We start from the raw sequence: 15,657 nt of genomic DNA on the forward strand, positions 1-15,657 counted from the left end.
ACTATACTGAAAAATTGGTTGTGAACAGTTAATACGATTTACTAATATTCTATCAAACTATAGCCCACTAGTTAATGGCAACATGCACTTTTTGTGACAATATACAATTTTTGATGAAATTGCTCAGTCTAAAGGTAATAGTAATAATAAATGTTCAATAGGTGACACTCATTGCTGGACTAGCCCACTGCCATGGAACTACAAGTCACAGCATGCCAGCTGGTCCTATAGCAGGGATGGGCTACCTCAGCCATTGTGGAACTACAAGTCACAGCATAACCTACCAGCTGGTCCTATACAGGGGTAGGCTACGTCAGCCATTATGGAAGTACAAGTCACAGCATGACTTACCAGCTGGCCCCATACTTAGGGTAGGCAGCCTCATTTATTGTAGAACTACAAGTCACAGCTTAACCTGCCAGCTGGCCCTTTACCAGGGGCAGGCTACCTAGGATGTTGTGGAACTAAAAATCACAGCATTACCTGCCAGCTGGCCCTATACTAGGGGAAGGGAACCTCAGCTATTGTGGAACTACAAGTCACAGCATGAAATGCCATCTGGCCCCTTAATAGGGGTAGGCTACCTCTTCTATTGTGGAACTGTTTTTGTTTAAAAGAATATTAACTGGGCTACATTACAGTACTGTAAAAAGATGATTGGGGCGTGGCATTGCCTGACCTGCATGGAGTGAGGAGTAGGACGTTCCAAGCGAGAGCTCTGATATCCCTGGGTACGATGGCAGCAATACTCCGCTCTCCCCAGCACTTCCAGCGATGCCTCCTGGCTGAGTGGATCTTCTGGTGTTTGACCATCAGCCGTGAGTGACTTGGCCCCCGCGAGCGAGCCCCCCCCCCCCCCCCCAGTGCACTTACCTCACGGACGGTCCGGTCACTCTTCAGTCCCCGGCTTCCCGCATCTCCGTCCTCCCGAGTCCCGGCGCCTCCTCCTCGGCCAATGGCATGAAGTTGGCCAATCAGGAAGTGGGAGGACCCGCTAACTGATTGGCCAGGAGGAGGATGCATGTGACAATAGCGAATTTTCATTCGCTTTTGTCACACAATGGGCGTGCTCTCGGGGCGCACGCTCTGCTCCCCGGCCGCCACGTCTGCGCTGTCTAAATAGGTGCTCGGTCTACATAGCTGCTTGCGCGGGACCATACATTTCACTGCGCGTCCGTGCATGCGCGCACTTTAGGGGGAACATTGGCCCTGTCCATTGCCCCCTCAATGCAGCAAAGGTCTGTACCTATAGCAGAGACACCGCCCCAAAGTATAATGTTTCCAGCTCCTTGATTGATTGTAGGGATGGTGTTTTTTGGGAGATTGCCAGCATTTTTCTTCCTCCAAACACGGTGAGTCCCCCTCCTCAAGAAGGCACATTTACAGTCATGCCAGTAAGCATCTAAATCATGGGTGTCCAACCTTTTGGCTTCTCTGGGCCACACTGAGTGTAGAGAAATTTTCTCAGGCCGCATATAAAATATATACTATTAGTTAAGGTATATAAGTAATAAAACACCGCTGCACCCTTCCCGTGCTGCCGCCCCCCCCCAGCACTTATTTAACACAACTAGTGGATGATCCCCTCCGAGGCTGTCTCTGTGGCCGTGCCCCCGACTTGACTTCCTTCCTCCCCAGCGAACAAAAAAAAAAATTGTCGGGGGGGGGGGGGGGGGCAGTTTGCCGCATGCGGTCCCCAGGCCGCAGGTTGGACATGCCTGATCTAAATGATTCAGAGAAGGATTGGGAGAAAGTGCTGTGGTCAAATAAGACCAAAATTGAGCTCTTTGGCATTAACTCTGCTAAAGGTAAACCTTCCCTTTAAGATTTGCTACCTAGTAGGGAACATTTAGCAATGTTATTGTGCCCAAGCAGTAAGTATTTTTGTCTTGAATTCCTCCTCAGAAATAGCCGTGCACTTTCTGCACTATGAGCCTCCATAGCTTTATATCAGAAGTGTAAGATCATCACTACTGCTTCTTGACTGCTAGTCTCCCAAGATTTGGAGTTAGGGTTGATTATGTTACCATTGTGGCACTCGCATACCTCCCAACTTTTGACCTTCAGAATGAGGGACACTGGAGGAGGACTAAGGTCTGCGACGCGCCACGGCAAAATGTGGGCATTACCAATCGCTTAGTCATGGGAGGGCTTAAAGTATGTGGTTAAACAAAACCCAGGCTTCCTTGTATAAAATATGTTTAGATTGCTTTGTCTGAGCCTACCTTAAAGAAGAACTTCATTAAAATAATCAGGGACTGCATAGCAACCAGCAGCTGTTGAGACGATAGACACTTTGGTGAGAAGTATGTACTGTACAGTATTGTGTATATAGTACAGGGGTGTGTAAAGCCGAGCACAGGGGTTGGAGAGTGCTGCAGTCAGTGTCTGGTTTAAAATACGTAACGCAGAGGGCAGGGGTCCAGGGTGTGTTTAACCACTTTACCACCGGAGGATTTTGCTGTCTTCCATCCAGGCCACTTTTTGCGATTTGGCGCTGTGCGACTTTAACTGACAATTGCGCGGTCGTGCGACGCCGTACTCAAACAAAATTTACGTCCTTTTTTTCCCACAAACAGAGCTTTCTTTTGGTGGTATTTGATCACCTGTGCGATTTTTTACTTTTTGCGCTATAAACAAAAAAAGAGCGTTTATTTTGAAAAAATAACAATATTTTTCACATTTTTTTTATATGAAATTCCCCCCCAAAAAAATGTAAAAATCAAATTTTTTTTTAAATTTTTGGCCAATTTGTTTTCTGCTACCTATGTTTGGTAAAAAAAAAATCACGATAAGCGTATTTTGATTGGTTTGCGCAAAAGTTATTGCATTTACTAACTACGGGAAAGATTTCTGTCATTTTTGGTGTTTTTTTTTTTTAACGTGTAATGGCGCGAACTGCGATTTTTTTTTTTTTTTTTTTTTTTTTTTTTGCGGGACTGCGACATTGCGGCGGACAGATCAGACCCTTGACTGACATTTTTGACACTTTTGGGGGTACCAGTGACATTACTGCAGTAATCAGTGCTATATATATGCACTGTTACTGTAAAAATGACACTGGCAGTGAAGGGGTTAATTTTATTGGAGAGGGAGGGGTTAATGTATGCCTGGTGCTTACTGACGTGTGGGGGGGGAGGTGACTTTGTGAGACAGGGACAGATCGGATGTCCAGCTATGCTGAACACTCCGATCTGTCACTCCCTGTCACTATGGAGATCCGCCTGCTGTGTTTACACACAGCGGGCGGATCTCCAGACTCGATCCCCGATGATCGGGTAAGAGCAGCGGCGATCGCCGCTGCTCCTCCCCTGGCCCGACTCCCGCTGTGAATGAAAACAGCGGGAGCGCGCCTCCGGCGGCGCGCGAGCGCCGTAGGTCTACGTCGCTGGACGGGATCGTGGCAAAGTGCCGCAGTAGCCTCCATGTGAGCGGAGGTAAAGTGGCTAAGGATCAGGGGTATGTAATGCACAGAGGAGGACTGTAGTTGGTGCTGGGTTTAGGAGTACATGACACACAGACAGCAGGGGAGTGGAATGTGTAATGCATAGTAAGACTCAGGCGTACAAAACAAAAAGTGAAGGAGTCAGGGGCATGTAGGTCAAAATCCCCATCCCACAAGCAATCCTCTCCTTTCAGCAAAAAAAAAAAAAAAAAAATCACACTCCCTCCCCTCCAAAATAAAACTGCACTAATCTGCCCCCCCCTCCCCCCAGTACAAATTCTCTCTCCTTCTCCTCCAAGAACAAATCATCCTACACAAATCTTCTTCCCTCTTTATCAGCATAAGTCCTTCTCCACCCTCCCCAAATCCCCAGTCCCTGAAAAATGACCCCTTCTTCCCTATTCTACCACTTATTATTATTATTATTATTATTATTATTATTATTATTATTATTTCAGGTACTTGTATAGCGCTGTCAATTTACGCACTGCTTTACATATACATTGCACATTCACATCAGTCCCTGCCCTCAAGGTATTCCCATGCCCCCCAGTTCCACCTCACAGCACAAATCCCTCACCCCCCCCCCCCCGCACCCGCCAGTACCCCTTTCAGAATAAATCCTCCTCCACTCCTCTAGTCCCAGCACAACCCCCATTTCAGTACAAATCCTCTTTCCCTCCGATCCCCCTTCCCAGCACAAAAAGAAACTCACATTTATTCTCCCAGCAAAAATTCTCTTCCCCGTCAAGCACACTCCCACCCCCCTTCAAATCCCTCTTCTAGCACAAATCCTTCTCCTCCCAGTGTACCCAGTGTAATCCTTTTTTCCCTCTTCTCAGCACAAATCCTCCCCCCCCCCTCCTCCCTCATCTGCGTTCCATGCTTGTTTCCCGCACCCCACTGAAGACTCATTGCAGTTATGATCTACAGCAGGTTTCAATGTTAATGTCACCCCAAATGTCGGTCACAAATGCAGTGTGTTTGCTCACATGGTACAGTAATACCATGCTATCCAGTTGCTGTGCGTTTTTAAAAGTAGTGCATGCACTACTTTTGGTGTGGTCTGGTGTAATTTCAACCCATTCAAATGAATGGGCTAAAATCACACTGCCCCCTGGTCACATGTGGAACGCATAGCACGTTCCTGTGTGATTCATGGTGTGAACCAGTTTGTGTCCTGGAGCCCACACTTGGCCCCGCTAACTTGCGTGGCAGGGGGCAGTCGTTTGGGATATTGCATCTCATCTTTTTCTCATCTTTTGTGGGATGCCTGGGGCTGTCTCCTCTGTGGTAATTGGCATGTCTTTGATTTGGGGGGAGGGGGGAAGAATATGTGCTAGAGTGTGCTTTGGGAGCAGTGGCAGCCGATTGATAGGGGGAGCAGGGGCGCCGCCCCCCCAATCATAAAGAAAAAAAAAAAATTTCCATGTTGTCCACTATGGGGCGCCAGACTTATTGCTGGCTGTGGGGGGGTTTGGCATCCCACGTGGGCCCAGGCAGAGGTGCCGATTGGCGGCCGTTCTGGGCGTCACCGGGGCGCAAGCAATGCACCCCGGCACTCCCCAGTAGTCCTGTCCTGGATCATGATTGGTCCAGACTCCAGCCTGGACCAATCATGATTCAGGACATCCCTGCTGACGTCGTTGGGGGCGGTGCCAGTGCGTGCGTCAGTCACTCACCGTCACCGCCCGATCTCCGTCGGTTCCCGAACGAAGAGGACTCGAGGAGAGGAGCAGGCGCAGCGCTCACCTTCCCGCCGGTTCCCGAATCCCACCACCATCAGCCGACTCAGCCTCAGAAGAACGAAGAGGAGGAGAGGAGCAGCGCTCACCTTCCCGACGGTTCCTGCCGCTGTGAGGACTCGAGGAGAGAGAGGAGCAGCGCTCACCTTCCCGCCGGTTCCCGCTGCCGTCAGAACGAAGAAGAGAGGAGCAGCGCTGTGGACGTCTCGCAGCCGCAGGCAGTGTGAGTGTGGAGTGTCACGGTCGAGCCAGCCCAGGAGAGCAGGTAAGTAATTGAAGCCGCATGACCTGTGCCATGCCTATACCATCACCTGTGCCATCACCTATACCATCTCCTGTACCATCACCTGTGCCATGCCTGTACCATGACCTCAAAGTCACGCGCCGCCACTGTTTGGGAGAGGAGAAGACTTGTGCTGGGGGAGTGAGGGGGGGGAAGGATTTCATATCCAACCTCCTTTCTAGCACAAGTCCTCTCCGATTCTAAAGTGCCCCCTAGCATATATTCTCCCCCCCCCCCCCCCAATATCACTCCAAGTAAACTTTTTAGGCTCCCCCCTCCCCTCTTCACCTCTTCCCATGTCCCCCGCCACTCTTAAGTCTAATGTACTAATAATTAATTACAGACCTGCAGATCAGCCCCATTCAAACAGTGTAGGAGAGATGCGGCAGCCGGCGAGGAGAGATGCGGCTGCCGTACGAAGTTTTACTTACAGCTTGTGGGCTCCCAGACACCCTGCACAAACCACAGCATTCTGGGACTCAGCCCTGATTCGCTGGGACATGGATCAAATTCCGGGATGGTCCCAGCGAATCAGGGATGGTTGGGAGGTATGCACTCATTGTTCTCCTTGTTGGAAAGAAAGCTGCACATGAGGACCTGTAGTGCAAGGATCTCCCTGCTCCTCTTTCATTTATTCTGTTATTTTCTTTTTGAGCCTCTCCTGCTGCTTCTTGAATATTTAGGTCAATAAAATATATTTATCATTTTTGTGTCTGTTTAATTCCACAGATAATAGTTTCATTAGCCCTCAGCTGCAGAAGATATTTGAGAGGGTGAGACAGAGTGCAGATTATATGCCAGTCTGGCAGATGACGGTGAGTGTGGCCCTAATTCCAGGTTTACTGCAAATTTTAGTTAATATCCATGAGGATAATGTCCAGAAGGATAATGGGGACCTTTGTTCCTTTGTTTCCACAGAGAGTCCTAGAGGAGGAGTTGGGCTCAGGCTGGAGAGACAAACTGGCATATTTTGAGGAGCGACCCTTTGCAGCAGCCTCTATTGGTCAGGTACACCTCGCAAGGCTGCTGGATGGGCGGGAGGTGGCTATGAAGATTCAGGTGAGTTTACTGAGATAAATGAAGGCAGAATGGGGTCGTAGGCACAGTAGCAACACTTTGTCCCTTCTATTGATATGGATTAGCAAAAGATACATAGAAACTGCCTCTGTCTGTACTGGCATAGCCTACCGCATCAGATACAAACTTCCAATGAGTAAATCCTTCCTTGTGTGGTGACAGTATCGCGTACCTGGTGGAGATCGAGCTGTAGAGGGGGCTTCTCTTGCACCTCCTGTCCAACACCCCTGGTAGAGATGACAGGCGGTGTAGGACACAGAGTGGCATGAGGGCCGGTATAGCAGGTGGTGCCTGGACAGGAGACTGATGGCTGTGGATCACCGGATGAGCACCTGGAACTGGAACTCTGTGATGCTGGATGAGAAGGCAGGAGCGAAGCCGGAAAACAAGCCAAGGAGTCGTCAACAGCTGGTCAGCGCGGGTACAGGAACGGGAGTCGGAAGCATAGTCAGGATACAAGCCAAAGTCGGTACACAATCTGGCAGCAAGTTACAAAGGCATAAAGACAGGAGCAGGGTCAAACACAGGCTGGGGTCACAGGTAGGCAGGCAGAAATCCAAAGGAGAGTCAAGGGTAAGCTGGGTCAGTATGGGTAATCCAGAAGCAGTTCAGGGCACAGGTAAACGGGAACAAGCTGTAAGACCACTCAGCAATGTTCTCCTGTCACTGCTCCGCTTAAATAGGGCGTTTGGCGCCAAATGCGTGCGTGCATTCACGTACGCGCATACGCACATTTCTTCCTGTATACCCAGTAATGTGCCTGGGCATGCGCACCAATGCCTGTTTGGGTCCAGCTGAACGTCTTATAGACAGACATGTGCGCAGCAGCTTTCACCAACTGTACTATCCGTCTGGTTTACTTCAGGAGCTTGAAGGTTGTAGCTGTCCCCCTGGAACATACCGTGGCACATGGCCCCTGCCTAGGTTGCCCTGTGGGTTCACTTTGTAAGTCAGTAAAACCGAACTGCTACAACCTTTGACTACCAGTATAATTTCTGCAGAACCTTTTGGGAAAAATAATGTAAAGACAGAAAAATGGTTACAGTGCCTTAAAAAAGAATTAATACCCACATTTTGTTATGTTACAACCAAAAACATAAATGTATTTTCTTGGAATTTTCAGTAATAGGCCAACACAAAGTGGCACATAAATAAGGAAAATAAAAATGGTTTTCAAATTGTTTTACAAATATCTGAAAAGTGTGGCGTGCATTTGTATTCAGCCCCATTTACTCTGATACCAAATGCCTTCAGAAGTCACTTCATAATTAGAGTCCACCTGTTTGTAATTTTAATCTTAGTGTAAATACAGCTGTTCTGTGAAGCCCTCAGAGATTTGCTAGAGAATATTAGTGAACAAACAGCATCATCAAGGCCAAGGGACACACCAGACGGTCAGGAATAAAGTTGTGGAGAAGTTTAAAGCAGGGTTAGGTTATAAAAAAACAAATATCGTAAGCTTTGAACATCTAACGGAGCACTGTTAAATCCATCATTTGAGAATGGAAAAAGTTTGGCACAACTGCAAACCTACCAAGACATGGCCGTCCACCTAAAACTGATCGGCCGGGCAAGGAGAGCATTAATGAGAGAAGTAGCCTAGAGGCCCATGGTAACTCTGGAGGAGCTGCAGAGATCCACAGCCCAGGTGGGAGAATCTGTCCACAGGACAACTAATAGTCGTGCACTCCCACAAATCTGGCCTTTATGGAAGAGTGACAAGAAGAAAGTCCTTGTTGAAAGAAAGCCATAAGAAGTCCCATTTCCAGTTTGTGAGAAGCCATGTGGGGGACACAGCAATCACGTGGAAGAAGGTGCTCTGGTCAGATGAGACTAAAATTTAACTTTTTGGCCTAAAATCAAAACGTTGTGTGGCGGAAAACTAACACTGCACATCACCCTCAACACACTATCCCCAATGTGAAACATGGTGGTGGCAGCATCATGTGGGGATGCTTTTCTTCAGCAGGGACAGGGAAGCTGGTCAGAGTTGATGGGAAGACGGATGGAGCCAAATACAGGGCAATCTTAGAAGAAAACTTGTTAAAGTGTGCAAAAAAATTGAGAGTAGGGCGGAGGTTCACCTTCCAGCAGGACATCAACCCCAAACATACAACCAGAATTACGATAGAATGGTTTAGATCCAAAGCATACTCATGTGTTAGAATGGTCCAGTCAAAGTCAAGACCTAAATCCAATTGAGAATCTGTGGCAAGACTTGAAAATTGCTGTTCACAGATGCTCTCCATCCAATCTGACAGAGCTGGAGCTATTTTGCAAAGAAGAATGGAGAAACTTTCACTCTTAAATGTTCAAAGCTGGTAGAGACATCCCCAAAAAGACTTGCAGATTTAACTACAGGGAGGTTCTACTAAGTATTGACTCAGGGGGGTGAATACAAATGCACGCCACACTTTGCAGATATTGATTTGTAAATAATTTTGAAAACCATTTATCATTTTCCTTCCACTTCACAATTATGTGCCACTTTGTGTTGGTCTCTCACATAAAATCCCAATAAAATACATTTATGTTTTTGGTTGTAACATGAGAAAATGAACAATTTTTCAAGGGGTATGAATACTTTTTCAAGGCACTGTATGTTAGCCAGATCTTATAGTACATTTACCAATTTTTTTATGTGTGTGTGTGTATATGTGTATATATATATATAATGTTACATAGTTAGTGAGGTTGAAAAAAGACATCAGTCCATCCAGTTCAACCTATGATGTGTGTGTGTGTGTGTGTGTGTTTGCTTTTAACCGTACATCGTATACCCCTGTATGTTGTGGTCTCTAAGGTGCCCATCTACTAGTTTTTTGAAACTATCAATGCTCCCTGCTGATACGACTGCTTGTGGAAGAGAATTCCACATCCTTACCGCTCTTACAGTAAAGAACCCCTTATGCACTTTAAGGATAAACCGCCTTTCCTCTAGTTTTAGTGATTGGCCACGTGTCTTATTGTATCTCCTTTCTCTGAATAGTTTGTTCCTTATGCTAGGGTCGCCAGTACAGTATTTGTACATTGATATCATATCCCCCCTCAATCGTCTCTTCTCCAGAGAGAATAAGTTCAGTGCTTGTAGCCTATCCTCATAGCTGATGTCCTCCATTCCCCTAATTATTTTTGTTGCCCTTCTCTGGACTTTCTCCAGTTCCAGCACATCCTTCCTGAGGACCGGTGCCCAGAACTGGACAGCATACTCCAGATGTGGCCGGACCAGAGTCTTGTATAGTGGGAGAATAATCTCTTTATTTCTGGAGTGAATCCCCTTTTTTATACATCCCAGTATTCTGTTGGCTTTGCTTGCAGCGGCTTGGCATTGCATACCACTGCCAAGCCTGTTGTCTACCAGTACCCCCAAGTCTTTTTCCATCCTAGACTCACCCAGAGGTTCCCCCCCCCCCCCTAGTGAGTAGCTTGCTTTCTGGTTTCTGGCCCCCAGGTGCATTACTTTACATATTTCAACATTAAACCTCATCTGCCATGTAGTTGCCCACCCCGTTATTTTGGTTATTTTGTTCAGGTCCGCTTGCAAGGTTTCCACATCCTGCATAGAAGATATTGGCATGCTTAGTTTAGTATCATCCGCAAATACTGATATTGTACTAGATATCCTCTAGATCATTTATAAATAAATTAAACAGGATTGGTCCCAGGACCGAACCCTGGGGGACCCCACTTTCCACACCCGCCCAATCCGAGTACTCCCCATTAATCATCACCCTCTGGACTCTCCCCTGGAGCCAGTTCTCTATCCAGGTACTCACCTTATGGTCCATACCTACCTTCCTTAGTTTGTACAGTAAGCGTTTGTGGGGAACGGTGTCAAAGGCCTTTGCAAAGTCCAGATACACCACATCCACAGGCTTTCCTTTATCTAGGTGGCAGCTCACTTCATCGTAGAAGGTTAATAGATTGGTTTGGCAAGAACGATTTTTCATGAATCCATGCTGATTACTACTTATAATACCATTTTCATTACTAAAGTCTTGTATGTGGTCCCTTCACATCCCCTCCAAAATCTTGCAGACTACAGATGTTAGGCTGACCGGCCTATAGTTACCCGGGATACATCTCGGCCCCTTTTTAAATATTGGTACCACGTTGGCTTTTTTCCAATCAGCTGGCACCATACCCGTCTGTAAACTATCCTTAAAGATCAAGAATAATGGTCTGGCAATCACCTGGCTGAGCTCATTAAGAACCCTTGGGTGCAAGCCATCCGGTCCCGGGGATTTATTTATGTTAAGTTTCTCTAGCTGTCTATCTTCTGTTAGCCATGGCGGCACTTCCTGAGGTGTATTATTTAGTTCGGCCTTACAAGCTGGGTTCGTGTAGCCCCCCGATTCTTTTGTGAAGACTGAAGAGAAGAAATTATTTAACACTTCCGCCTTTTCTCTGTCCTCAGTGGCCATATTTCCTTTGTCCTCTTTTATGGGGCCAATGTGTTCTGGCCTCGCTTTCTTACTGTTTATATACTTAAAGAACTTCTTGGGGTTCTTTTTACTCTCCTCCGCTATATGTCTCTCGTGTTCTATTTTAGCCGCCCTGATTTCATCTTTACATTTCTTATTACACTCTTTGTAATGCTTAAATGCTGCCAATGACCCCTCAGTCTTGTATTTTTTGAAGGCCTTTTCTTTAGCATTAATATACATTTTTATGTTGGTGTTTAGCCACCCAGGGTTTAGTTTTGCTCTTTTAAATGTATTTCCCTTTGGAATGCACTGGCCAATCCCCTTAAGTATGCTCTTGAAGCACTCCCATTTTCTCTATCGCTCATTGACAGACGTAGTCTTCTTGATTCTCAAGAGCTGGGTTATGTTGTCTCCGCAGGAGTAGGACTAGGCAGAATGACAAAACGTTCTGGCTCCACCCTAGGGGCAGTCCCTGAGGGTATATCCTCCCTCTCTCTGCTACAGGGAATCAGTTTTTTTCTGTCTAGTCAGGAGTAAGGACCTAAGTTCCTTGCTGGGATCTTTTGGTCCTGGCAAGACTTTTTTTTCTTTAAGAAAAAGACATTTTTTAGGTAGTTTTCTCCAGTGTTTTTTTCCTGTGAGATCTTCAAGCAAAAATGCCGGACTGGGCGACACTTGTGGTCACCCCAGCCGGCCTACGAGCGCGCGCAGACCATGGCATTGCGCTTGGTCGGCCGCGACATATTCAAGTAAGTATGCGGGGCCGGGCGACGGGCTGGATGTTGAGATCCAGTGGTCACCCCGGTTTCTGCCTAAGAGCGCGTGCAGACCAGTGCGCTGAGTCGGCCGCGACGGAGTCCCAGTAAAGAGACTGACTTTGCGAGTTAAAAGCTCGCTTGGACGCCAGGTACCAGAGAGTCGAGGCGTCCACAAACCCCCACCCCGGTGGAGAGGGTATTGTGAAGAGAGGGTGCCTGTCGGTTCGGTATGGTGAGTAAACGTTCCCTTTTTTCCTCATTATGAGGCAGTATATATTATGGGCCCCTCCATATATGGTCAGTATATATCTGATACTTACAAGTCCCCCTTGTAATACAGCATGTGTTTGTGGGAAGTGGACTTGGTTCAACACTCTACCCAGCAGACTGTAACATTACAGCAGACATAGGAGGTGTAATCCTACCTTATGTGCAGTGTATCTCTGCAGATCCATATATCATCTCTTAGCAGGTGGATGTGCTGGGAAGACGATATCGGCGGTCCGCCGCCATTTTGCCGTAGACCGAATGCATGTATGTCCTCAGGTCACGCCGGCCGCCATGTTTTTGGAGTCTTATGTCTCTTCTATGGGGGCGGCCATGTTTTGTGAGCCCAGCTACCTCGTGGAGAGCTGGGAACGCCGGAAGGCGTACACAGGGGGCGGAGCCACGCCTTCTACCCGGGAAAAAGCAAACAGCTCCTTCCAGTCTGTGTAAGACAGACGCTGACTGCAGTTTGTTGGAAACTGCACTGCATCGGTTGGTGAGCCTTGGGGGTCCCTCTCTCTCTCTCTGGGATCGAGAAGCAGGTACTCTGAGGGGCGCTATTGCGCTAGGGGGAGACACATAAAAAAAAAAAAGAGGTATTTTTTATTTAAAAAAAAAAAAAAAAAGAAGTTTTTTTTGTGTTTTCTGGCAAAGGTGTCCTGTATTAACATGGACCCTGCCACTCATGTATCTCCTCCGGATCCCCTCGAGGGGTCTGCGGGATCCTCCAGCACCCCATTGACAATTGAATCTTTGTCAGCTATTATGGAAACTTTTGTGTCCCGGGTGGAAGTGGCTTGTCAGGGACAGGGCGCAAGAAAGCGACCCCCGCCTAACCCCTTATTATCTGAAACTTCGGATTCAGACTCTAAGCCTATTTCTGCAGTTGCAGGTACTTCATCTGGTATTGGTGTCTCGGGTCCTGTCTCTTCAGACAGTGAGGAGGATGTTTCGGCATCCGCCATAGCCCGAGAGGAAGCGTTGGTAAACGCACTCATTGTATCTGTTCTAGAGACTTTAAGGTTACAGGGTATTCCATCAGAAATAGCTGAAACTGAGATCCCTTTTGGGACTAAAAAGCGCATCAAAGTGGCGAAGGTTTTTCCATTGCCCAAATGTTTTGGCAATCCAATCGTAGAAGAATGGCGTCTGCCAAAACGCACTTTTAATATTTCTAAACGCATTGACAGGCGTTATCCGTTTGAGGAAACCCTTATTAAGAAATGGACAGAACCACCTGTGGTGGATTCACCAATTGCTAGATTGAATAAAGCCACGGTTATTCCTTTAGAAGACGCTCCGTCTTTTAAAGATCCAGTGGATCGCAAGATAGAAGCTATGTCTCGCACCATGTTTTCCTTGATTGGATCAGCTTTCAGACCAATAATTGCTATTGGTCTGGTTTCGCAGGCTGTAACTGAATGGACCAAGTGGTTACGCCGGGACTTAGAAGAAGTCCCTCAGGCGGTATCAGATTTGTTGGAACAAATGATACAGGGGTTACAGTTTGTATGTGATGCGGCGTTAGACGCCACTCCATTAATGGCGCGAGCATCAGTCTCAGCAGTGGTTCTCAGGCGTACACTGTGGCTAAAAGGTTGGTTAGCCGACCAAGGTTCCAAAAAAGCATTGGCTAATATCCCCTTTTCAGGAGAGCGTCTATTTGGAGCCAACTTAGATGAGATCATTAAGGATCTCACCGGTGGAAAAAGCACCTTTTTACCGCAAAATTTTAAAGGTAGAGGAACTCGTCAAAGACGAGGGCCTTCTTTTTCTGCTCACAAGAGGTTTTTTCGTCCAGCGGGTGAAAAAACTAAGTCCTCCAAAGCTCCTGCAGGAGGCGTCAGGGGTCGTTGGTCGGGCAAGCAAAAGCCCGCCCCCTCCAGACCTGAAGATAAACCATCCAAAGCCTGAAGGTGCGCCCCCACCCATAACTGGGGTGGGGGGACGTCTTCGCCGGTTCCCGGATCCATGGCTTTCCAGAATCCCGGACAAATGGGTTTGCGAAGTCATAAGGTCAGGGTACAAGATCGAGTTTCGATCTCTCCCACCGGCGCGATTCTTCCCTTCCAATATCCGTCTATCCGCAGATCGTTTAGAAGATCTGCGGAGAGCATTTACAGATTTACTACAACAAGGAGTGGTAGTCCACGTTCCTTGGACAGAACGGTTTCAAGGTTTTTATTCAAACCTGTTTACAATACCCAGGAAAGAGGGCAAAGTGCTTCCAATTCTGGACTTAAGAGCACTCAATTCTTTCGTCAACATAAGAAGATTCAGAATGGAGTCCATTCGCACGGTAGCAGCCTTCCTGCATCCAGGGGATGTCCTAGCGTCCATAGACATCAAGGACGCCTATCTTCACATTCCCATTTTCGCAGGACATCAGCGTTTTCTACGCTTTTCCATAGAGGAGAACCACTATCAGTTTGTGGCGTTACCTTTCGGTCTCGCCACGGCTCCGCGGGTCTTCACAAAGGTGTTGGCCCCAATGTTGGCACTTCTGCGCCAAAGAGGTATATCGATTCTAGGTTACCTAGACGATCTTCTGCTTCATGCAGAGTCTCCTCAGACCTTGCTACAAAACATAGAAATTACTATGATTTCTTTACAGGAATTCGGGTGGCTGGTGAACCAGCAAAAGTCATTTCTGGTTCCCACCCAGAGGCTCGAATATCTGGGTCTAATTCTAGACACAGTCAGGACAAGAGTTTTTCTTCCGGTAGGGAAACTCCGAAAGATTCAACCAGCAGTCCAGTTGTTACTGTCCAACAGCTGGTCTTCCCTTCGGACTTGCATGAGGGTTCTGGGGTTGATGGTGGCTTCATTCGAAGCAGTCCCATTTGCCCAGTCCCATACCCGAATTCTTCAGCAAGAGATTCTTCTCAGATGGAATCGGAATCCGGAATCCCTGGACAATCAGATACGATTGAGCAAACAGACCAGAGAGTCTCTGGTTTGGTGGCTTCGGTCTCCAATGCTCAGCCAGGGAAAGTCATTTCTGCCAATATATTGGACGATAGTGACCACGGATGCCAGTCTATCCGGATGGGGAGGAATTCTTGGTCAGTTATCTGTCCAGGGACTTTGGTCCCCGGAAGAATCCAGGTTACCGATAAATGTATTGGAACTGAGAGCGATCAGACTTTGTCTGATTCACTGGACCGAGCAGCTCCAGGGCAGCCCGGTTCGGATCCAGTCGGACAATGCCACGGCCGTGGCTTATGTCAATCACCAGGGGGGCACCAAGAGTGTCGGAGCGGCCAAAGAAGTGGCTTGCATTCTTCGCTGGGCGGAACGATTTGTTCCAGCAATCTCTGCGGTGTTCATTCCGGGGGTGGAGAATTGGCAGGCAGATTATCTCAGCCGTCAGACCCTGGATCAGGGGGAATGGTCCCTCCATCCAGACGTTTTCCACCAGTTGTGCCTACGGTGGGGCACCCCGGATGTGGATCTGTTGGCATCACGATTCAACAGGAAAGTTCAGAGATTCGTGGCTCGCTCCCGCGATCCTCTAGCAGAAACCGCAGACGCACTGATCGCCCCGTGGGGGCAATACCAGCTAATATATGCCTTCCCTCCTCTCGCGTTACTGCCAAGACTTCTTCGCAGGGTAGAGGAGGAAGGAATCCCAGTAATCCTGGTAGCTCCGGAC

General features: G+C 47.7%; 1 protein-coding gene across 1 annotated transcript in view; it reads left to right on the forward strand.

The window, feature by feature from the left end:
- Positions 1–15,657, forward strand: part of COQ8B (coenzyme Q8B) — an 83,164-nt gene that overhangs the window by 21,189 nt on the left and 46,318 nt on the right. The window contains exons 7-8 of the mRNA XM_082263138.1: positions 6,203–6,288; positions 6,392–6,532. Of these exons, the coding sequence (XP_082119264.1) occupies positions 6,203–6,288; positions 6,392–6,532 (227 nt within the window). The remainder of the gene's footprint in view (positions 1–6,202; positions 6,289–6,391; positions 6,533–15,657) is intronic.

The sequence above is a fragment of the Pelophylax lessonae genome (assembly GCF_965119305.1).
Source record: "Pelophylax lessonae genome assembly, chromosome: 7".
Taxonomy (NCBI): Eukaryota; Metazoa; Chordata; class Amphibia; order Anura; family Ranidae; genus Pelophylax; species Pelophylax lessonae.